This window comes from Mauremys mutica, chromosome 20 (assembly GCF_020497125.1).
Source record: "Mauremys mutica isolate MM-2020 ecotype Southern chromosome 20, ASM2049712v1, whole genome shotgun sequence".
Lineage (NCBI taxonomy): Eukaryota > Metazoa > Chordata > Testudines > Geoemydidae > Mauremys > Mauremys mutica.
The window spans coordinates 24,458,031-24,483,041 of NC_059091.1; the positions used below are offsets into that span (position 1 = coordinate 24,458,031).

At 44.2% G+C, this 25,011-nt stretch overlaps 1 protein-coding gene across 14 annotated transcripts; it reads right to left on the reverse strand.

Moving 5' to 3' along the window:
* Positions 1-3,796: 3,796 nt before the first annotated feature.
* ILF3 (interleukin enhancer binding factor 3) lies at positions 3,797-24,641 on the reverse strand. 14 transcript variants are annotated; one of them, XM_044994470.1, is made up of 20 exons: positions 24,503-24,641; positions 19,033-19,124; positions 18,723-18,949; positions 18,215-18,395; positions 17,696-17,843; positions 16,288-16,379; positions 15,810-15,905; positions 15,329-15,440; positions 14,516-14,613; positions 13,988-14,099; positions 13,776-13,886; positions 13,282-13,481; positions 12,636-12,806; positions 12,001-12,123; positions 11,596-11,772; positions 11,164-11,320; positions 10,863-10,916; positions 6,751-7,119; positions 4,660-4,785; positions 3,797-4,452 (listed from the first exon to the last, which is right to left on the reverse strand). In XM_044994470.1, the coding sequence occupies exons 2-20, from the start codon at positions 19,033-19,035 to the stop codon at positions 4,319-4,321; spliced, it is 2,691 nt and encodes an 896-aa protein (XP_044850405.1). In that variant the 5' UTR covers positions 19,036-19,124; positions 24,503-24,641; the 3' UTR covers positions 3,797-4,318. The 14 variants fall into 14 exon arrangements, with proteins under 14 accessions (XP_044850405.1, XP_044850404.1, XP_044850403.1 ...); XM_044994469.1 differs by having other exon boundaries at positions 4,651-4,785; XM_044994468.1 differs by having other exon boundaries at positions 4,651-4,785; positions 11,164-11,317; positions 12,001-12,138.
* Positions 24,642-25,011: the final 370 nt, after the last annotated feature.

Below are 25,011 nucleotides of genomic sequence, written 5' to 3' on the forward strand. Positions count from 1 at the left end.
GCCAGGATGGGTAAGAATGGTGTCCCTAGCCTCTGTTCGTCAGAGGATGGAGATGGATGGCAGGAGAGAGATCACTTGATCGTTGCCTTTTAGGTTCACTCCCTCAGGGGCACCTGGCATTGGCCACTGTCGGTAGACAGATACTGGGCTAGATGGACCTTTGGTCTGACCCGGTACGGCCTTTCTTATGTTCTTATGTTCTTATGATTTATCCTTCACACAAGGGGGAACCGGCGCAGTGACCGACACCCAACCTTGCGTAGTCTTTTGGGGGATGAGTGGATTTACAAATATGCAAAACCACACGGCAGGAGACTGCTACGCTGAATGAATCTCTAACGAGGGCAGCTGGACCACCACGCACTCCCCCCGCCCACAGGGCATAGCCCAGAGCTCTGATTTTAGTGGAGTAAGCGTAAGAGCAGCGGTTTCAGAAACGTACTTCGTGTCACTGCTAAAACCAGGCTTCAGGCCCAGGTTTGTTAATAATTCTTTGCATTTCTATGCCGGCATTTCTCCCAAAGGATGCCCAGAAACAGCATCCGGGGTGGGATGCAGCAACTCTCTGAGAACTGCACAGCTGTTTAGAAGAGAATCCTGTGACTACCGAGGATTGGAGACTGAGGACTCCAAACCTGGACTCGGGTCCCAGCTCAGCCCCTGGCCTGCTGGGTGACCTCAGGCAAACCATGTCCCCATTCTGTGCCTCAGTTTCCCCATCCGTACAATGGGGATGCTGATCCCAGGGGCGGCTCTACAAATTTGGCCGCCCCAAGCAGTCATGCCCGGGAGGCGCCCCCGAGCCGCGGGAGCAGCGGACCTCCCGCGGGCATGACTGCGGAGGGTCCGCTGGTCGCTCGGCTGGACCTCCCGCAGCTGCGGACGGTTCGCTGGTCCGGCGGCTCTGGTTGAGCTGCCGCAGGCACGCCTGCGGGAGGTCCAGCCGAGCCGTGGGACCAGCGAACCGTCCGCAGTCATGCCTGCGGCAGGTCCGCTGCTCCCGGGGCTCCGGTGGACCTCCCGCAGGCATGACTGTGGCAGGTCCGCCGGCCCAGCCTGCCGCCCCCCCGGGAAAGGGCCGCCCCAGGCGGGTGCTTGCCCCGCTGGGCTGTGGAGCTGGCCCTGGCTGATACTGACTTCCTTTGCAAAGTGCTTTGAGATCTACTCGTACGAGCTAGGTGGTGCTAACTGAAACCGTCAGGTGTTCAAGTAGGTAGAGCGCCATCTCCCGTGCCAGAGTCGAGCAGAACACCAGGGTTATCACCCCAAGCCTTGGGAAAAGGGCCCTGCGACCTGGAATGACCACACACAAGTGGAGCCGGTGACGCAAATCTCAGGCAAAAGCCAGCCCCGCTTGATGCAGTGAATAGCTTCCTGCAGCCACCCTCCCTCTCTCCCCTTTAGCACCCGGCTCTTTGAAATGAGCTGCCTGGTTTCAACAAGGGGCACATTTCTATGAATATGCAGCTGGCAAAGCCTGTGCAGATTTATGGAAGGTGCTCAATACACCCCCCAGTCCCACAAGCCAGCTACAGCTACAGCCTAGCATGGCTGGGTCCATCCCTCCCTCCCCCAAGACATGGGGCTATTTCCCCACTTTCTCCCTCCCTCTTGAATTGATTTTCCAGAATTCCCCCCTAATATCCAGTCATAAGAACAGCCACATGGGGTCTGACCAGCCACTCCATCCAGCCCAGTATCCTGTCTTCCCACGGTGGCCAATGCCAGATGAACAGAACAGGGCCATTACCGAGTGATCCATCCCGTGGGCCACTCCCAGCTTCTGGCGGTCAGAGGCCGCTTCCTTTTATTCCAGATCCTGCTCTTCTCTCCTGTGAAAGTCATTGCCCCCCCCCCCACCCAACAGCTCCTCCCATCATCTTACCCCTAGGCGTAACCTGCATGGCTTGGGAAAAGGTCCTTTTCGTTTCCTCCCCCCCAGAGCTCCCCTGGCCTGCTTAAGCATTAAACCCTTCCCTGGTGCATCTTCCCCCACAGCCTGGCTGGAAACCCGAGGACCTGCAGCTGGGACAGACGAGGCCCCAGACAGGGGCTCGCAGGCTGTGCCCAAGCAGGGCTGAACCAAACATCCAAGCAGATGGGGATTCACTTTCATGAAAGCTCACACCAGCTTCCCTTTGATTTCTAGCCTGGGCTGAGTGTGCTGCCATCAGCAAGGTGGGTGCTGCATTCCCATCCCCCCCCACCCCGATGCAGCACCCTGGGGTTCCTTTTCCTGCTGCACCTGGCAAGAGAGCAGGGTGCCCACTGGCACCCTGCTGGCCGAGTTGGCATGAGTGCCCATGAAGCCTTGCCCTTCCCTTGGCAGGTGGGGCACAAAGCGAGGGGGCCAGCGCTGATTGGCTCTTCTAAGCAGGTTCTGGCTCAGACTCAGACTATCTAAATCAGCAGCAAGGAGCTCTCTCCTGGGAGTCTTTCCCACGGCAATTCAGGCAGCAGCAGGTGGCAGAGCCGTCCCAGGAAGGGGTTAGTAGCCGTGCACTGGCGTGGGTAACGAGGCCGGGACACTTGGGCCCGTAGAAGCAAAGGGGGGCAGCTGTACAGGTAGGCTGGAGCAGAACCAAGCTGGAAAGCCTCAGCTCCACAGCAACAGGGCAGTTTTCTTTCCACAGAGGGGGGAGTGCACTGCCCCATGTTAACCTGCCCACCCATCTGGCACTGAACTGCTGATGCTACACTCCGGCCCATTCCCCACCACTGCCCAGCACCCTCACTGCCTTCACCTGCGACATCAGACGCCCTGGCCTCACTAGACAGGTCGCTGCGCAACTGGCGCCTGACAGACCAGAGGGACACCAGTCACTGTGTCTGGTTTGCTGCCTGCCTCAGCGCCGCTTGCGCAAAGGATGAGTCAAGGCAGAAAAGTTCAGCCTTCCCCAAGCTGCTTGACCCACTGGCTCACGTGTTACATCCCGCTGCTGTCAAACGGGCTGACTACAGCTGCGTAAGCTTGCCAGCCACTGAGGACTGAAATCGATGGGCATGGCAGGCAGCAGAGGCTGCCATCCTTCCCAGCACCTTAGCTTAGTGACTGATGCACTTTTCATCCCAACCAAGCTATTGCAAGTGTCTTGCTAACAGTACAGACCAAGCCCGACTGCCAGAAGAGGGCAAAGCTCACTGAGTCGGCATGGCCCTGCTGCTTCTGGACAGGGAGCGCGAACAGAGGTCGCCGGGGCTGGAAGGGAGAATGAAAACTGACAGGTGGGAGTCGGCTCAAACCCGATTTCCCAACACAGGCGAAGCCTTAGGTCTTCCCGTTCCCCAGCAGACAGCAGCGCCACCTAGTGCTCAACTAAGGCATTTCAGACATGCCTGCTTGAGACAGGGCTCTCAGCTTCCACGGGCCAGATGACCTAGGCCAGTTTTTTAATTCTGGCAAGAGTCAGTGTTTGCAACAGCCTGGTGCTCTTAGGTGTCCACGGTCTCCATAACCAGGTGGAGAAGAACTGCTGATCTCTTATGTAAAAGTCCTTCAGGGTCTGATTTCCTTTGATCTCTCACCTCTTTCAGTCCCTGGGTACCTAGGGCAGCACGTCCAGAACGAACTTTGAGTTTTGCTTTCTATATAGATAGAAACAGCTACTGAACTCATGTTTCTCATCTGCAAACCTCTGGGGCTGCTGGATATATTTCTGCAAAATGCTTTTCTGGCCATTTTTCACTATTTGTGCCACTGTGTCTATTAAAGGAGGAAGAAAAGTTATTCTGCTACAGACAAACATTCTAGCTGACATTTGTATGCAAGGCAAAACTACACAGTTGGAGACAAAGACATCAAGAGTTTGTGTTTATTTGTCTACATTCAGCTTAATCCAGATGTACTGCCTGAATGATCCAGACATACAAAACCCACTCTCTTTCCCACTGGTTTTTAAAATAAAATCTTCACTTATAAAACTGAAACACTAAAGCATTAAAATACAGAAAGCTTGTTTAACTCACTTCACAAAAGCATTAACAGATGGCATATCCCTTATCTATTTAAAGCCATCCTGGGTTAACACTTGAATGACCATTTTAAATAGAAAAGGGATACTGAAATTTTATTAACTCAAAAATTCTATTTAGACAAAGTTGTAATGGCAACTAACAAACCATTAAATACATAGATGTCCAAAATACAGCTAAGTCTGGAATTACAGGTACTCAACCATTAGTGACGGGTATCACAAAGAGCACTGCAACATGGAAACGGGGGTTTACATGTTTACTGTGATGCAATAAAACTGAATATTCAAAGGGTGCGCAAGTGCAGAAGGTAACAAAACTTCACACCCATGGAGAAAGGGTCGGTTTATCTGTACTGATAATTCATGCTGTGATCGTTTCTGCCGTAGCCGCCTTGGGAAGCTTGGTAGGAACTGGGGGGACCGCTGTAATTCTGGCCTGAACCGGGAGAGCTGTAGTTAGTCTGAGAAGAATATCCACCTGCAACGGAGAGAGGAGTCCATCTAAACCATGTGGTGAGACAAGAGCTATTTTAACACAACCGTACGCAACAAGAATCGTTGTTACTTATCCAGTCTGGGCTGCCATCCCGCAGAGTGCACACAGAAAACAGAAGAGCGGTCTCCGCACCACACAAAACATTTAACAAAGGAGAGTCGAAGAGGGTTGTGTACTGACCTTGCTTACCTTGGTAAGACGACCCTCCTCCCCCAGATCCTCCCCCATAGCCGCTGTGTGAACCAGTATTGTATGAGGCTCCTCCTGACCCATAGTTATTTCCTCCACCACCACGGCCACTGCCGCTACCGTAATCTGCAATCAAGAACACATGCTAAGCAAGCCTGACAATGAGGTCTGCAACTCTGCTCTTAGAGCAGGACACCTTAAAAATACCCAGACTATCAACATAGAACTGAGCTAGTAATAGAAACTGCCAAGGAGTTTATGACTCATCAAGGTAAGGGTTACGGCCAAGTGTTCAATTAGAGAAGATCTTTCCCCTGCAGCCTTTGGCTGGTAAAAGCGCCACTGGCCTAGCTGCCAGAGCAGCAGAAGCTTGATCAGTCAAAGTTGTACCAAGGAGAGACTATCGTCTGTAACAGGGTAACTTCTGCACAGCCTGTACAATTGTGTAGGTCTGGCCTGCAGTTGGAAGAACAGCTCATGCAAGTAAAAAGATACCTTTTGTGGAGAGTGGGCACTTGGGTAATTTTTTGGCTGAGTCACATGGGTAGCCTGTTAGCCTTGCCTAGCCAAAAACTACATGAGTGTTGGATGTAAACAGGCAGGCTGGCTTTTGGCATAAGTCCCCTGAAGCAGTTTGATTTGTGATGGAAAGAGCAGAACTATAATAGCTTTAGAAGAATAAACATTTGAAAGACTAAATGCCCAACTGATCACATTAGCGGTAATGTAGCAGACAATATCCATAAAGAGACAGCACAATTGTACAGGCTGTGGAGAAGAAGTTACCCTATAACAGACTATAGTCTCTCCTTGGTACAGCTGTGACTGACCATGGGAAGTAGCATCAGAATGGGAGAGAGATCAGTCTAACAGGCCAAAAGGCCAATCTGGTATCTGCTACATTTGGCAGCAAACAACTAAGGCTATGTCTCCACTGAAAATGCTACAGTGGCACAGCTGCAGCTGCACTACTGAATCTCTTCAGCGTAGACACTCACAACAGCGATAGGAGGAGTTCTCCCATTGCTGTAGTTAACCCACCTCCCCGAAAGGCAGTAGAATTCTTCCATGGACCTAGCACTGTCTATACGAGGGGTTGGGTCAGCTTAGCTTTCCTCAGGGGTGTAGCTTGTCACACAGCTGAGAGATGTAGCTATGCTGACGTAAGTTTCCAGTGTAGACCAGCCCTAAGTGTAACAGGATCAGTTTAACTTCACTACCTACCTACATTATTCTAGCAGGTTCAGATCCTGAATATGGATAACATCTCACTCTGGAATGAAGTGCACAGGGTGCCATTTTATAACACAGATTTACATTCACTGGGACTCCTGCTTCTTTCCAGTTGAACACTAAACACTGTATCTAAACTACACAAAATAGGAGTATATTTTTTGTAAACCCACAGATTTTCTGCCCAGAATCACCAGGGAACAGACAGGCCAGCTACACAGAATGGGCCTGCATTTAGAGTTTGTAATTCCCTACATCTCAGACCAGACACGTGATCGAGGGCTAGTCAGTCTCACTAGCTATCTTTCATTTGGGCTGTATACCTTGAAGAAACAGTATTTCTGGACAGAAGAAGTATTTACGGGCCTTGAACAGGATTAGAAGGACTCTTCAGGTCCCTGATTCCATGACACTGCTCCTTAACCAATAAAGGAAGTTTCAGCAGAGCAACACACCCATAATGGACTCGCATGCCAATATGGCATTGACGTACCATCATCACAACTCCTGAAGCTCACTAAAATGTAAATGTTTAAGGCAGTACCACCTGCTCACCCCCAAAAGGCTCTTCATACTCCCTGTGGAAGTCTCTGCCTGGCCCCCTCAAATGTAGCATTTAAACCCTAAGTATCTACTGAGCTCCTTATAAAACATGGCATTCCATTTTTAAATTTCAGCCCCTTGGAGTACTGAGCTGCAGACTGCCAAGTCCAAAGTTCAGTCAACCTGGCTGCTTGGGAGTGCGAGACTCCATGGAACCCTCCCCCCCCTCGCTGCAGTGACACTGTGGAGAGAATCCTACTCAGGGGCAAGAGGGCCACACCACACTTCCAAGCAGAGAAACAATCCCCCACTCACTGAATTTGCTCTCGTAGTTGTAGTCTGATCCTCCGCCGGAGTTGTAGGAGTTAGAGTAAGACGAGTAGTTGCCTTGTCCGTGATTATACCCTTTCTGTTTGCCTTGTGGAGGGCCGTAACTGCTGTACTGGTTTTGGTTGTATGACTGCTGTTGCTGGCCTTGGTGGGATTGATACCCTGACCCATAGGACGGTTTTTGCTGTCCTCCATGCTGCTGCTTCTTTCCAGCATGTTTGGGTGGAACTGGGGAGCTGTAGTTGTCACCACCTTGGTAGTAGGATCCATAGCCAGAGGAGCCCCCGCCGCCGCCGCCACCACCACCACCACTTCCCGTGTTGCCGGAGTGACCACCATTGCTATAAAACTGGCCTGAACAAAGGAAGAGGAAGTCAAATGGTGTTTCCGATAGGCTTGAGGAAAGTCACTCCACCCCTGTGTTTTAAAATACCTTATTAAATGTAAATGCTTGTGTGCCTTATATCACACCACGATGCTTTGCCGTTATATAAGCAGCAGTTTAGAATCTAGGACTATTTTGACCAACACATGAATAAAGATTTAAGTAATTCCAGACAAGGCCAACCAGTGTAACATTTTGTTCATTTAAGTAGATAAGGAATCACTATACACATTGACACAGGATCTTCCAGTTACTCTCACTGCTCATTTAACAACTCTCCAAGTCATAGGAATTAAGTGTGTAAAACTTTTAAGTATCAATACCAAATTCTAGAATTAAGTTCAAGATGACTAGTGGTTTTTCCAATGCATGTTACAATATCATGTTCTACAAAGTTAGTTGGTCTAGTCCTCAAATTACACTGGAGACAAGCTAGCCACCAATGATAATTGAAGCTCATTCTCCACAGAAAAGGAATGACAATCAGGAAGAATCTTACTCCAGTGACAAGGACTTGGAGCCAACACCCATGCAGATCACTCTAAAATAAAGAGCCCTTTCCACATGAAGTGCTGTTTGAATAGCAATAATTTGACTAAAATTAAAGATGCCTTATAGAAAGCTTATTCAATTGTACCAAAGTGCTCACTCCATCAAATTCTGGCATCAGCATGAACTCAGGAGGTTACCAGAACCCTGTGTTAGGGCTGAGGATCCCCAAAAGGAGTAACTGGAATAATGTTGTACTCAGTCTTTTGGCAGCTAGAAACTTATTTTCTGATCGGCCTGTGGCACTAACAGACTGGATCTTGCACTGTTAAGTAACTACTTTCCTGCCCAATTTAAACATGTTCACATTTAACAGGATAGTTCAGTTCAGGCCCTAGGTAACTGGCCAACTTTAATAACTTAAGTCGAGAGGAGGTATGTTGTGGTTTGATTTTTTTAATAAAGGTCATGATTCTTATTTACCAAGAAACGACAGCCATTAGGATCTAGACAAAAACCGGCATCACCGCCCACAGTAGAGAACGTACAGCTCCAGGAGCTTAAGTGATGCTTCAGAGACAGGTGGAGATTTACTGATTTAAACTACGTTAGAAACAAAGGAGGGGTGTATTGAGAACTTAGTACCTCTCAAATAGAGAAGGCTGTAAGGTTAGAAAGTCAAGGAGTAAACTTGTGATTTGTTTTAACAGCTCCACATTTGTGAAACTTTAAAGAGCTCATCTGAATGATGGGATGCGACTCAGAGCTCATCTCCAACAAAACCTGCAGTTTGTACAGAAGAGCTGGCTCTAGAAACCATCCAGCTTTTTTATTTTGCATACTAGTTTAAAACTCCTAATATTCCCAGAGTAACCATTTAAACTGACTTCACCCCACCTCTAAATTAGGGTAAGGCCCTTTTCACACTAAGTTAGAACATGTTTCTTCTTCTTCTGTGGGCAGAAGGCCACATTTCAACAGGGCAGAAACAAGGTTCTTTAATATTTCTTTCCACCCAAGAGAAGTGATAACATGTTATGGCACAGCCATACCACAATAAAAATATTCCTGTAGTGTGTAGCTTGGTACTAAACTCCAGTCTTTGGTACAAACAGAGATCCAGAGTTCTACCAAAAGAATATATGAAAGAACGCAGAAGTGAACTTCTTCCGAATGGGAGGTGAGGGAGAAACCTGCATCACCTGAGCTGAAAACAAATGGTGGAAGTTGACTGTCCCAAAAGCTCTCTTAACTTGCTTGGGAAAGGAGTCATTTCTAGATGAACCCTTCATATTTAACTAAGCAAGCATTAACACTGTGCAACACCTGAATCCCACCCCCGTTCAGTTAAAACTAGTGAATAAAAATATCCAACACACAAGTTACTTTAACATGTATTCATTTAAAAAAAAATGGCATTTTCACCTCATTCAGAACAATATCTATTCCCTTGTATAAAAAGACATTATCTCAAACAATAACTTTCTAAAAAAAATAGGACATGCGTTTTGTTTTAAAAAGTGTTCACACTGAATATTTAAAATTTTGCCCAAGGAGGTTTCAACAACCTGATATTTCACAGGTTACTGTTTTCACCAGTTTAAATTACTGAGTTAACTCAAATGTTATTGAGCTTCACAAATTAAATTAATGCAGTGCTGCAGGATTTGCAGCTAAAAAGAACAGTGACAAAGAAAATACAATTTTGAAACATAAGTATCATAGCAAGAATAAAGGACCGAACACACGATGTTTTATTAAACATTCCAGAGTCTCAAAGGGCAATTGATTCCCTGAGACTTCAAAATCTTATGCAGTTTCATTGTCCGGGCTATTAAATACTTCTGCTTTTAGAGCAATGTGTATTTTACAAGAGGCATAAGCTGTAGAGAATATCAGATGACCTGAGCAGCCAGTCAGCCTGCTGGGTTTGCAACCCTTGGACATTTTAGTTTTTGAAGTGCTTTAGGCCCTTTATACTTGGATTAAAAAAAAGCCTGATTTTATGTAACTAATGACCCCACGCATTTGTAGAAGTCATCAAAACTGGCATTTTTTACATCAACTCCTTAATGCCTGGATATTTATTGTACCAGTATTGGAAGCACAATACAATACCTTTGACAGTATACTAGCTATCAGCCACAATAAGTCACACCCCTCCAGCATTTATCCACCAGTGTGTTACAAAGGATGTAAAGATTAATTTAGCACATATGATTCCACATACAAGTCACCATTTTGCATGCTTAAAAAGCTGGGCTCTACTAGATTCAGAAACGTTGAAAGTATCTTCCCTACTGTCAAAGGCATCAACCCAAGTTCTGTTGTTTATTAAAAGGCTTAAATTTTGTACAAAACCTGCTGTAAATTAAGACAAAGGTAGATTAAAACTTCAGTATTTGTTTCTTAAAAATAAAGTAATGCTTTCCATAAAAAGCAAAGGTGGGCTTTTTGCCTTTATGCTGAACAGAGCTGACTTTAAAATTTGTGCAAACTGCACAAAAACGTTCTTGGATAATTAGTTCCCCCTGTTGTGTACATCAAATTACGACCAAGTTCAAAGGCAAATCACAATAAAAACTGCCACTGCCTTAAGTTCTGCAGGCTAATAGTTTCAGACAAGCTGCGGTGAAAAGCCACTGTTGAGAAACCCAGTGAAGCACAGGGACACAGCACGAACACTTTGGGTTTTGGAGTTCGAGAAAATTGGAGTAAAAAGCTGTTTTTTTGCAATACTTTTAGATGATCTAGGAAGACCCAAAATCATGATAGCCGTAGCAGTCTGTGAAAAAGTCACCTACAAAAGGGGGAGACAGAGCAGAGAAAAAAATTAGAATTCTTTTGAAGATGGCAAAATGCGCCACATTTGAAAGTCATGTTTTAGATTTCTCTGCTCCTGTCACCCCCCAATGAAGGTTTCTTCTCAAGACAAATAGCTGTGTATTTTCGGGAAAATCTTATTCACAAGAGTGGTGGATTGCTTCACATGGCTTAAAGCAGAGAAATTTAAAATATTCACATTTGAAGAGGAAACCTAAAGTCACCTGGATTTGAGTTTAATTTTTAAACATCTGATTCAGCTCCCTTTCATTATTTCTCATTTTAAAAATGAACATGCTATGATGGTTCAGGTACAGGTATATCACTGTATGTTGTAACCCAGAGTTTGAGTAACCCCAGTAGGGTGCTGTGTTTCAAAGATTAAAACATTAACACTTACTATAGCCTGCTGTTGCAGAATTTCCTCCATAACCATAGCTTCCGTATCCGGCTCCTAGAATGGAGTAAAGCAATTACTCTAAGATATTCATTTTCTATTGTTAATGAAAGGAATGAAAAGCTATTAAAACAAACTTCACTTCCAAGAAGCTACAGTGTAAGTTATCTAACATGTGTAATGTAAGAACTTGCAAGAAAGCTGATCAACTCCATTGGAGATATCTATTTGTGAACAGGTACTTCACTTTAACATGAGACAGCAGACATTAAGTTAGTAGAGTGAAACACTCCTGGTAACTCACCAGCATTCATATAGCCACCATGATTGCCACCACCAAATCCACCTCTGCCTCTACCACGGCCTCTGATGTTGCCTCCTCTACCACGTCCACGCAGATTTGGGGGAGGTGGCACTTCATTGTGCATGGGGCCTCCCATTCCAAAACCTGGATTATGCTGCTGTGGAAAAGATGACTTGTTACACAATCCTGTTTTTATATCAGTATTTGTCCAAAATGAAACTGATTTGTGTTGCTAAAGTTCAATGCGGGTAGAACTAAGCCACGAACCTGAGCGTTTGGTCCTAATTCTAAAACTAGGGGTAAATCAATCTCCATTTCTCCGAAGGTAAACTGGGATAACCACCCCCCCTCCCCAGCCTCTCCAGGGGGTTGAGTAGTATTGCTTAGGACACACGCGGAGACGGACACTTAATCACCAGCAAGTCTACCTACCTTTACTGCAAACTTGGGTCCTCCCCTTGCAGGTACAGGGGCTCTTTTCTTCTTATTGGGCTCAATAGCAGCTGGAGCATCGGGAAACAGCTTCTCCAGGGCAGCTAAAGCAGCATAGGCTTTCGCCACTTTTTTGTTCGAGCCAGCTCCTTGAAACTTCTGCCCATCAACCTCAACCTTAGAAACAGATTAAATAACCATGCTATGAATCAGTAATAGCCATACAAGAAAGTCACTTTTGTCACTGCCATGTTGGTAAATTATGGCATAGCTTGCTACTTCCACACGCAGTGTCAGACAGAAATTAGTATGAACTAATGAAATTTTACTAGGCCTGGAAGTTAAAACTGCACAGAATGTCTATAAATGTAACCTTGTGTACAGAGGACTACAAAGTCAGCTCACCTCCATGACAAAGCGCTTGTCATGGCTGCCACCTGTTTCTGAAATCAGTTCGTATTTTAGACCACGCCTCTTCTCATTGAGTTCCATCACTGGATTCTTGCCATGCTTCGTCAGGATTGGTCCCTGTTGTTTCACATTCTAAAATAAATTGGAAGTGCCAATAAAGGTCCAACGAGCTGTTGGACTTGGAGTTATCCACTATATGTTCAAGGTTTTTATAATTAAGGAAAATGTTAACCTTAAAGGGAAAATTACATTGAAAGTTAAATTTGAGGTAGAAAAATTTCAGTTATAACCCCTATAATTACTATAACTGAAAAATTAATGATTTTTATCAGCTTTATTTTGCATTTGTCAGCATTATGTATAGTCAGTTTACTCCTTACTTAGAATACCCTTTTAAAAGAGGAGAGAAAAAAATCCTCAAATATTTTATGGATTCTAAGGAGTTTCAGGACACACTACTGAACCAAAACTCCACTGAAACTCAAGTGGACAGTATTCCTTTTAAAAAAATTCTTGAGAGTTTCAGACTCATGAGTGAAAGACTCATTTGAGCAGCTTGTCACAACATCGCTCTCCTGAAGGTTGGAGGAAAGATTTGGTTTCAAAAGATGTAAAAAGTTTGTGCTCACCTCTGAAGTTTGCTCTGAGGGAGGAGAGGCAGCACTGGGTGTAGAGATAGTTTCCACTACAGGAGGAGGAGCAACAACTACTGGTTTCTGTTCTGTTTCCTCTGCCGATTCATCTCCTTTTCCAGACTCTTTGCCTTCCACTCCTGTGGGTAAACCCATATCTTGCAACACCTAGAGGTGTGGGAAGGGAGAAAGGCCATTGAGAAGTGCGGATATTATATCCTCCATGGCTCTCTACTGTGAGATAAGCAGCTGAGAGGGCTGTGTAGAAGTGGGTCCATTGGCCCTGTCCCAGAAATTACTACCTCCATTCATTCCAAATGTCGTATCAGCCCAAGCTTCATCCATCCCCACTGATGGTGCTGGAACTTCCAGGACGCTATAACCATTGCCCCAGGCCCTTTAAACATTCGCAACCAGTCTTCTGGCTACCGATTTACTTAATCCATCAAGTGCTACTACTATTTCAGTTTTAACTTCAGCACAAAACTGTATCCAGTGTAGAAGGACCTACATGCTTCACATACAATTTTTAACATGATCTTCCAGAAGATCAAGTTTAAGGGAATAACTGTCTGGATACTAATGTTTTTAGAGAAAGGAATTTGAAGGAAAAAAAGCGTTTACATGCAGACAAACCTCTTACCTTTACTGCCACATGCAATTTGGCTGTCTTTTTGGAAGGTCCCGATGCCTCAAACGTGCTGCCATCCACTTCCACGGACATAGTAAAGATAGGAGCATGAACTGGACCAGTCTGAGACACAAGTTTGTACTGGAGACCAGGTTTTAGCTGATTTAATTTCATCAGTGCATTCATAGCCTGGGGAGGTTCAGTTTTTTCCTCTAAACAGAAAACAGTTTGTTCTTTGTCAGACATGCACATTTGTTTTAAGATAAACTTGACAACTGAGTTCAGACAATAAGAGGTTACAATCTGCCACTGTGGACTTCTTGTTTAGAAGTACAGATTTGAAAGGATCATTTACACTTGATAAAGCCTTAAAAAGCAGGAGAAAAATCCAGTCACTCAGATTTACAAGCCATTCCACAAGAAACACTTTTGCAGTTTGCTCCTCATTTAGTCTGAAAACAGCTCTTAGGCATCAACTTGTTACCTACCTCTGGTTAACTCAATACCTTTTTTCTGAATCTTCTTTTTCTTTTTGCTGGGAGACTTCTCCTCTCCATCCTCCTCCATAGGGCGCTTCATTGGGGTGATGGCATACGTGGTACTGGGGGGAATCTGGACTGTAAAAACCATAAGAGGCAGCTAAATATATCAATTACTGAGTGACAGAGTAGCAAGAGCACTGGGCACTGAGAATGTATTCGTTTATTACAATACCTACCAGTGTAGTCAACTGGATTTTCGTTCTTTGGTTTCTTGGGCATCTTGGAAGGCAGGGGATCCATCCCCAAGACCTTGTGAAGCTGGCCAAAAGCAGCAAGTCTCAGAGCATGCTAGAAAGATGGAACACATGTTAATGGGATGCACAAGTCGCTAAAGTAATATTTGCTCACTGCAGAGGTTCAAAGAGGAATCTTCTACCCACCCCTGTACACAAAAAAAAAAACACCAACAAAAACACACCAAAAAAAAGACACCTCAGTTTAAATGGGATGCTCCTTAGAATTCTAAATTCAATCCAAAACCTGGGCCATAGTGGTAAGTCACTACTTAAAACCTGATACTTTGCTTCTGGTAGATCAAACTATAAATTTCTTTTTTAGTGAGAGACCCATTTTTTTACATGACTAGGTATTAAAAAAATTAAAACCAACCTCAGTGAGGTTACTAAACTACCATTAACCAATATGGAAGTTCAACATAAATTGAACTCATTAAGTTTTTGCAACATCTGTAGGCAAAACTATACCTGAGCACTCTGTGTGATATCTTCCCTTTGTTGTCTGTCTAGATGCCCAATAGCATCAGTGGCTTCTTTTTCACAAGGATCATAAATACCAGAACCATCTGAAGGCAGGAAACAAGGAAGATATGCAGAGAATTATCCTAGTGTTTCTAAAAAAACTAAACTAAGTATTCCCTTGGCATCATTCAACACTCATCTGTGTAACACCGATCAATGTCCAACATATTGAAATTTATCTGGATTATTTTACAAGTACAATTATAAGTGAAGTTGGTCAAAACCACTTAGAAAGTAAGACAACCAATTTAGCACTTGTAGAACCTGGTACTTCACACTACAGGGCTTATCATCATGGGTCCATGTACCCTAAATAAAACCATGGTACTGTAATACCCATATACACTACACGTTTTTATGAACTTTTAAATCTCAACTGTGCAAACACAGAATCATAGAAATGTAGGGCTGGGGGGGTCATCTTGTCCTTCTCCTCACGCTGAGGCAGGATCAAGTATACCTAGACCAGAGGTTCTCATCCTGCAGCCCACAGGCCGACTTGCAGCCCAATCAGCACAGACCTACGGACGATGTGACATGTTCAGGGCCATACAGGTAGTATTGCATGCGGCCCACATAACACATTGTGGGCCACATATGCAACCCACAATGGTAAATAGGTTGAGAACCACTGATCTAGATCATCCCTGACAATGAGGGGGTCCTTGTAACTACTACACAATACTACAATGCACCAAACTTTAATCGCATCCCATGTGATTTCTTGCTTTGAAATGTATATGCAGAGAACTATCTAACCTGGCATAACAATTCCTGATGCAAGACATTCAAGTACTCTCCTCAAGGCCTCACCAGCTCCCATTGGTCTATTAGCTGTTCCAATTGATTTTTCACACAGCAGCTCCAGAGGCTGTAAGACATTCGAGATTTTAAAAAGTGAGATGCGCACACATGACTGTTTTAGGGAAACTTTACAGCAGATGCCTAAGCAACAGCAAAATAATCGCCAAATTGGATATAAGAAGCAGAGGACTGTAACTGCCATAAGTTTAGAAGTTACTTTAATTTCAGCCCACAGATCCAAAGTATGTGATTATATCATATAGAAAGTCTTCAAGTGTGTATTTCAAAAACAGAATACTTCAATTTCTTCAAATTAAAGAAAGTTGCAATTTGTGAAAATGGAATTTCAGACTGAAGAACAGTTCTCTCCAGTGACTTAAAGAATAAAACCAAACAATTCAGAAAACAGTAACCAAAAAAAAAAAGTAAGAATTACCCATCCTCTAAGTGGTCCCCAAGTAGGAACCCGAGTACACAGATCTCTCAGCACCCTGATGACTATGACGCACGATTTCAGACCATTAGCCCTGGCCTAGAATAAGTAATCAAGCAAAGGCATATTCAATAAAAATACCAAACCAATTAATGTGCAGACAAATATTAATTTTTGCAGTGCTACTTTGTCAAGGGTAAATAATATATATTTACATTACAATTTTATAATGTAATAGTAATTACAGTGTACAAAAGCGACATTACTCTTAACACAAAGCAGCAACTATGCATCTACTCATTAAAAAAGTTTCATCTTTGAACATTAAATTCACTTAAGTGCTTCTTTAGCAACTGTATGGTTGACAGATGCTAAGTTCAGCACAACTATCGTCCAATGTTAAAGTACTTTAATATAAAGTTAGATAATTTGTAAACTTTAACTGGCTACATAAAGACAAATATAAGAACAAAATGCAAACCTGGAACCACTTGGCGTGTCGGAGTGACGCCAAGGCAGCAAGGCATTTCTGCCTGTCCAGAACGTCCGGGGTGTCGTTGACTGATAGCGTTTCTATTCGTGGATGGAATAAGAAGACAGGCACAGTTTGACCAAGGGGGTTCTGTCAGGTGGAGAGGGGATGAGGCAGCTTCCTAGAGGGCAGCGGAGGCTCCCAAAAGATCTTGAGCTATACCCTTTACCTGAAAGGATAGCCTGCAGTACACTTCACTTTACTACCCTTAACTGGAACTTCACACTGCAGAGAGGGGGAGATTAATGTAACAGGGAATAGGCTAACTCCTATACTAGGAGGGGAAAGAGGAATTCTACGTAGGAGGGGACAGAAAGCCTATACTGCTTTAACAAAGCTTCAGAAAGTAGAATGTTACAGTGCCTAACAGAAAGGGAAGTTTGAAGTTAACCCTCACTCTACATCCAGAGCAGAGGTAAAGGCTTTTCTAAAGCCAAGGGAACCCCCTCCGCCCACAAGGCTTGACTGCCCTGGCCCCGGCCCGTGACAGAGTGCGTCCTGTTGGTCAAAGGTCCAGCGTCCCTAAAATTGACAAACTAGAAGGCTTGGTAGACGAAGTCAGATATCAGAACCATAGACAATCAATAGAGCACAAAAATATTCTCCAGTCTGTGCTGCAGCAAAACTGAAGATATGTGTTAATAATTTTGAAGTGTCTGAAGACCAGGGTTTTAGATAAGGCTAGTTCGAACACTTGCTATGCATACAAGTTCATGAGTCAAATCGTGTGATGCTTGTGATACAGAACTAATCATTGTAAGAGATTTTTCAAGTGAAGGTATTTTTTGAAGTCTTATTCCAAAGAGTAAGTTTGAATAAGATCATGGATGGCGTCTAACTTTATCCAAAACTCTGCATCACATCCTGGAATTCTGAACTTTAGCTGATAAAACAGCCAAAGAGACCCAACAGTGTACCTATCATTCTTGCTGCAACACAAACCATTTTATATAACATATCCAATTTCATGTACATGCAAAAGTCATTTACAAGAAGCCTTCAATATTTTTTTAAAGTACAAGCTTACATTTGATGTCATTTGTGTGGGCCTTTAACATGGCTAGGTATAAAAAAGATTTAAACAATATTACATATTAGTGTACTAAAGACCCAAGTAAGTAAAGTGAAATACCACTTGAAAGGTGCTACTCAATTTTAGGAGTCTGTTTCTAATTATCCACATCCATGGTTTCTTGAACTATTACAATCTGGAAATTGAATTTGTCTGCATGAAATATTTTTGTCTCAAACAGCTTGGACTACCTAATCTGAAATTGAATAGCACATTTTAACAGTGATTAGCAACAGACAACGTAAGTTTCCAGACTGACTGTTAGCCGTTTTCAGTCCTCCATACCTCCAGCTAACAGTTTTTCCATTTCTTCTCTCACAACAGGAGATGTCAAGTGAATGGTCAGCGTCAATGGAGGCTCCTGTGTGTTCTTAATGATAATTGCAGCTTCGCTCACAGACTGGATTATTTCATATTTATCTTCAGTAATAGTCTACAATATAATAATTTTACCATTTAGAAATTTCCTCTTGGATTTATGCATCTCTTCCCAAGTGCACAGCACTGCCCTTTCCCTTAAGTAGTATCAACAAGCCTTGTACGGATGCTGTAACTTACTTTTCAGTTTAGTTAGTTTATGAAGTGAGATTATACAATCATCATTTGCGGCAAATGACACCCACCTACTTTACAAGGTGGTTCTGTAAAGACTGCACAAAAATATTAACCACATTTTCCCATTCTGTCTTAGTAAGAAGCCTAATAAATATCCCAGTTACCTTCTAGTCCCTGTAATCCATTTGCGCGCGCGCGTGTGTGTGTGTTCACTGTGACAAGCATGCACAATCAAAGGATTTTACTCACAGCAAGCTGTACTCCAAGATTCTCAGCTACTTTGTCCAAGAGACCAGTTGTGGGTTTCTCTTTGCACAGGAGAACTAGCTCAAGATCCAAGTCTCCCTTCAATAGCAGGCCTTTTGCTACAAGCCCAACACGCATCACTCCACGAAGGGTCCTAGTCAGATGCTCGGCGGCCTTCTGATCCCTGTGAAAGATATGTAAATGCAGTTATGGCAGCACAAAAATCAAAGCCTGAAGTGCACTTAAGGGACACAAATAATTAACCAAGCTCACAGGACAAAGCAGTAATGGTTTAGATCCAAAATATGGTTAATATTACTACAGACATACAGGAAAAATTACTTGAATTCCATGTTTATTTCCTCTGGCTATGGAATGTTAGAATTAGGGGGGAAAGTGAGAACTAATGTCTTTTCAAGCACTTAAGAGCACATTACTATCAGTCTAGAGAAAAAACACTACTGAAGCACTTGAGAGTCCCTGTAAAACAGCCGACTAGTACCTTACTTACCCTCCTTCTTTGTTTTCTTCTTCAGCTGCTGTTTCCATGGCCTCCGGTTCTGGCTGCTCCCCACTGACTTTTTCCTGTTCATCAATCCAGTCAGATACAGCTTTGAGAGCACGTTCTGTATGGGAGACCATGTTCTGAACTGCCTCCAACTCTTCCTGAGTTGGGTAAACAGCAGAATGTTTTGCCATCACGTGGCGGTCATCATTCACAAAAATACGCATCGGTCGCTGACAAGACAAAATTTGATGCAATTTAATAATAGACTAAGGATAATATTTATTTCTGAAAGCTGGAGATTTCAGAGTCTTACCATTTTTGCTTCCGAATCTTTGCCGAAGCTTTCAAAAAGTACTTATCTAGCTTCTTCCTCCAAGGAACTACACCAATACAGCTTCCTATAATCTAAAAACAACAACAAAAATAATTACCAATGATTTGTAGGTGGACTTGATAAATCATCTGTCTACTTGGTAAGTGTGTATATGTAACTCAAATTTGTTATCAAAGTAATTGGGCGTATAAACTGTGTAGATTAGGACCATAGGAACAGTTTATAGCTGACCAAGTATTCTACCTCTGAAGTCCAATACCCACAGGCATTGATATAGTAGCTGAACAATAACCCAAGTGCGGAATAATGATCAAAATCAAGTTTGCCATACAGATACCATTCTAACATGTATGAATTGCTTACAAAGTTCTTATTTTGAGAGGAAGGATGAAAACATTCCAGAGTTCATCAAGTATATCTATTTAATAAAGGTTTGACAACCATTACCATACAGCCGCTGCACATTAAAGATGTGCAACATGGGAAATAACTACACAGACCTAAATGTATAATGCCAACCCTATGCTATATTTCATTCAAGAGCACAAAAAGAGTGAGATTTCATATTGTCTAAAGACTTAACTACAAGAGTCCAATGGTCTGAGCAAACAAGACTGCCTGATTTCTAATACTAGCTCTTACACTGTACCCACTGTGGCCTTGGGCAAGTGATTTAGCCTCCCTCTGCCTAAAAAGCTCACTCATTTTCTTTACAAGCAAAATCCACTACAAAAGCCCCTCTCTACATTGTAAAGACATGAATTTGTAAGTGCAACTAAGCTAAATCCCCAGTTAATTCAAAACTAGTCTCCACTAGCGAAGTGGAGCATGAAAAACAAAATCACTGCAAACTTTTAACTAACCACTGTAGTTTTATGGGGAAAGGAACAACCTGGTGTCCTAGCAGAAAGGATCCTCTAATGCCTATTCATCCCAGACAGGCCTAAGTGATCACTTGCAATAATCTATTTCCCATACCACCTCCTCATCCTACTGCCTACAAGTAATTGGACAGCCTTTCACTAGGATGGTATATGAGCAAGTATGGTTATGTTGGTTGCCTTAACTTTTGTTTTCCTTGTTTCACTATTTGTGTTATGAGTAGCCTTGGCAGAATTCGAGTTTTTATACTTCTGACGGATAACACTGATGTCTATTTTTAAGCACTCTTTTTGATGTTTATCAAATTAAATTTTCACCAGTTGCACAAATTAAGGGGAGGGTCAAACAATTATTTTATGCCAGCAAACACTGAGATTCAAAAAATTAAAGCTTTATAATGGTTAAAACAAATTGTCAACATCACATGTCAAAATATACAGAGTAAATATCCTTATAACCAACCCTAATGATTCAAACATTTTTCTTACTTTGACTATGTGTAAATTTTAATGTTAACATTTTTCCATCAGTTTGTGTGTGTTCAATGAAAGCCATGTTTACTGATAAAAATCTAATCCTTCCAGGCCCACCTATGAGGAGATACACTTGTGCAAACTAAACTCTAAGATAGCTAATTTTTGTGTAGCAATACAAGTGTTTTGATAATGCCCATAACTGTTGTGCTACAGTCATACAAGAATCTCCATGGGATTATTGATCACCATTCTGAGGTCATCTTTAGAAATGAACAAAAATGCTTTAAAACAGTTTATGCCATAACGGGTTTTAAACTCTGTATCAACTTAAACTTCTACCCCTTTATTTCTTCATTGGATTGATCTTTAATAGTAGAGAGATGGCAGTAAGATTAATCTCCTAAGGATTCATAGCTCCTCTTTGTGAAAGGTGACACCTTTCCAAGAATGTTTTAAGATGTGCAGGTGACTTTTGGCATGGAGCCCAAAATACAATCAAGCACCAAACTGGCTTTATCTTTCTAGTTTTAAACAGCAGTCAGAATGCAGGAAGCTATGAAATAAGAATATGACAAGAACCAACAGTTTCTTGGACTAGAGACAGTAATTCAAAATCAGCTTGAAAATATTTACCTTTAGTAAGTCTCCATGATTTCCCTCTGCAAAACCTTACAAGTCAATTTACCACCCCCAAACTCCTAGTTTTCTAATAACTTCAAGGAACTAGATTACCTGTTAGGTGCTGGCTAAAAACTTCTAAGCATATGGCATCTCCAACATGAAATTCTCCATGATCTCAAAAAGGTGATGCAAAGTTATCAAGCCTCAAAGCTAATGTATACAACTATAATTTCTGTTGTAAACCTTTACAAATGTATTCAAGTGCTGGCAGACCCTTAACTTCAACACCACTACTGGGCTCTGCTTAATTTCAATTCAGATTTTGTCAAACTGCTTAATTTAGTTAGTTTTACTAGATTAAATGCATCCATATTAACCGTCTCTCACATTTTCTACCTATCTCAGACTTACATGGCAATCATGTCTCAATTGTATTTTACAAATCAGAATCAAATACATGTACTCAAATTTCAGCTATATGCAAATGAACATACATCTTCACAAAAAGGGGACTAAGTTTTAAGCTTTATTACATTAAATTACACTGGGATTCATGCAGACAGGTATCTTAGGAGACAGTAAAAACAAAAACACCCTGACGAGTACTATAAAAATACTTAGCACTGACAATATACTCAGGATGCCATATCACTTTTTCAATAGTGATTTACAATTAATCCTGACACATTTTAAATAAATATAAACTATTGTGAGGGGCTAGGAAGAAAAAAATGCTAGCAATGAAGCACTCTGTATTTTACTAAAGCAGTGCTGCCATAACGTTCTTAGCTGTATTATCATAGTGCCTAGGACCCCACTGTGCTAGGTGCTGCACCAATACAGAAGGAAAAGGCAGTCCCCCAACCCCACAAAATAATACGCTATAATGAAGACAAGCCACTATCATTAATCCTGTGTGACAACAAGTGGGGAATTTTCACCATGCAGCCTCTTATGATAGCATATTAAAACAAACAGCTAGGGCTGCAATTCTGCAAATATTTACAAACATGATTAACTTTCCTACTGTGAGCAGTCCCATTAACTTCAATGAGACTACCTGCAATAATAAGGATAAGCATGTGTGTACGTGTTTGCAGGACTGACGTCTAGATGTCTCAGACAATTCCAGAATTCATTCTTATCCTGTAATACAGAGGTGTGCTGGTATTCTGACATATGACAAGATGTGTGACTATGTTAGGAACACATGCAAATCCTAACCTCTCTAATCCCTGTCCGAAGGCCTGAGTTTGGATTCTGAATACTTCTGAAAGTATTTGTACCATTACTCAAAAATGTCCTCAACTGTTAGCCAAATATCTACTTAATTTACTAAAAATCACTGTTAAATTCATTTGTACCTTGAATATTCATTTTGCAAATAAGGGTTGACAGCCAAACATTAATATTTGTTATTGACATCTCTATTGTTCCCTCTCCAAGTGAGATGAGAAATTCTGAATCACGTCAATAAAAAAAAGTAACTGTCACATTCAGAAAATGCTACAGCAGATTAAACTGGTATTTCCTATTTTCTAAGGCTAATATTTTACCTATGCACTTAAGATCACAGAAACTCCTTTTAAATGTGAGAATAAGAGCTACTTATGGCTTCTGCAGCATCACAGGATAAGAACATAACATAAGAAAGGCTGTATCGGGTCAGACCAAAGGTCCATCTAGCCCAGTATCTGTCTACCGACAGTGGCCAATGCCAGGTGCCCCAGAGGGAGTGAATCTAACAGGCAATGATCAAGTGATCTCTCTCCTGCCATCCATCTCCATCCTCTGACAAACAGAGGCTAGGGACACCATTCTTACCCATTCTGGCTAATAGCCATTTATGGACTTAGGATTCAGACCTTGCAGGAAAGGTAACCACAGAATAGATTAAAAACATTAATTCTACGTATGGTGTGTGAACTATCAATAATGCTTCACAAAGTTAACATTCAATAAAACGTGGGGAAAGGACTAAAATAAGGTAACGCACTTCGAAATCACATCATGCTCTTTACTATGCTAAAATTTCCTGCTATCATTTCCACTTCAACCATGATTTAACTAATTATTCCAATGCTATGAAGCACTGAGTTCTTGCATTTCAAAGTAATGGCCCTAACTGGCCCATGTGGGTGAAATGCAAGAGAGTAATTAGAATGCTGAAGATTTAAAATTTTGGTTTTTTTATAAAAATACCCCATCTATACTGTGATATCTTAGATTGATGAGGAAAAAAATAAGTTTCTATTTCTCCATTTATACAGTTCATTTGTTTTAACTTCCTCGATTTGAATAAGACTGAGCAGTCCATTTGATTTTTGTTTACAGCCAGTTACACTTTCAAGTTCTTATTCAGTAACAGGACAGGACACTAATGTTTGAGTTGTTCAAATCTTGGTCCCCGAATAGACTGTTTGTGGGAAGATTTACGAAACCTGGCTCAAATGTAAAGAGATGCAGGATGTTCATGGAAAGCAAAGATTTCCAGGTTTTGCAGATTGGTAATGGCATACCTACTGAGAGTCGTATTTTAAATTGAATTCTGAGTTACACAGAAATCCAGCAGCTCTGAAAACTGATCTGCAGTAGAACAAAGGAGACATTTCAGCTACCAGGGAAGTTGTGGGTGTCCATTTAGAACTGACTGGCCAAACCCATGGAGGATAAATATCGGGGGCGAGGGGCAGAGAGGAGGAGTAGCTATACCGTGGCTCCCGGGGGGGATGAACTCAACGGGACCCAGCCGGAGGTTTCCCCATCGGGCCTGCGCCCTGGCTGATTCGCCCTCCCCCGAAGCGGTGTTTCATCGCACTGAGCAGCCTCGGGTGCACTGAGCGCGGCTCTCCGCCCAGCTCCCACCGGCGCACTGGGGGGCAGCCGGCCCGGGATGCGGCGCTCCGCCCTATGCAGAGGGAGCGGGCGGCCCCGGGAATCCCGGCCTCGCGCAGCGCGGGGGGGAAGGATCGGGCCCCCCACGCGCGCAGCCGCCGCCATTTGCAAAGGCGGCCACGAGAACAAAGCGGCCCCGAGCAGCGCGTGGAGCCGCGGCCGCCGCGAGACCCCGCACGCGCCATCCAGGCCCAGCCCCCCCCAGCCGGGCAGCGCGCGGGGGGTGAGAGCGAGGTGCGCGCGCAGCACCCCCTCTGCGCCCGCGCGGTACCGCTCCCCCCCCCCCCCGCTTCTACTCCCGGCCCAACCGCCATCCGCCGCCATTTTGTCTCCACAGCACAATGGGGCGAGCGGAGCGGGGGCCCGGGCCGGGCCCGGGGGGGACCAGGCACCCGCTCGCCTTCAGGCCGGGCGGGAAGGGGCCGCCAGGCCTCGGGGTAGGCCCAGCACCGCCCCCCCCGCCCAGCACCGCCCCCCCGTCCTCCGCCTCAGCGCGGGGAGTCCCTCAGGCCGGGGGCGGCCCCTGCTTCGCCCGGCCCCGGCCCCGCTGCCCGGCTCCCCGAGGCCGCACTCACCGGCCGGGCCGTGCCCACCGCCGCCGGCTCCCCACACGGTGCGGTGCGCAGCGCTCTTCGGCTCCGACTGCAGCGAGGGGGGAGGAGCCGGCGGGAGAATGGGGGAGGGGGCCGTCGGGGGGGGGAAAGGGAGGGATCACGTGGGGAGGCCGCCGGGTCCGCTCCCCGCCAATCGGTGCGGGGCGGCGCGGTGACGTCACCTGCGCGCCCGGCTAGGCTCCGCCTTTCTCTGGTCTGCGTCTCCTCGCGGGGCGCCTCGAGCTCAGAACGAGGGGGAGGTGGCTCGGCGCGCGGGAACTGGGGCAGAGACAAGGGGGCGGGGCTAGATGGGGGTACTGTGGGGCGGCAGCCCTGATGGCAAGGGAATGCGAGGGGGGGGGCTGCTCTGAGGGGAAGGGGTGGGGGGGTTTCTCGTGAGGAGAAGGGGGGCAGGACACAGCTGCTCTGAGGGGAAAGGTGGGGGGGCTGCTGCTCTGAGGGGGAGGGGTGTCGGGGGGAGCTGCTCTGAG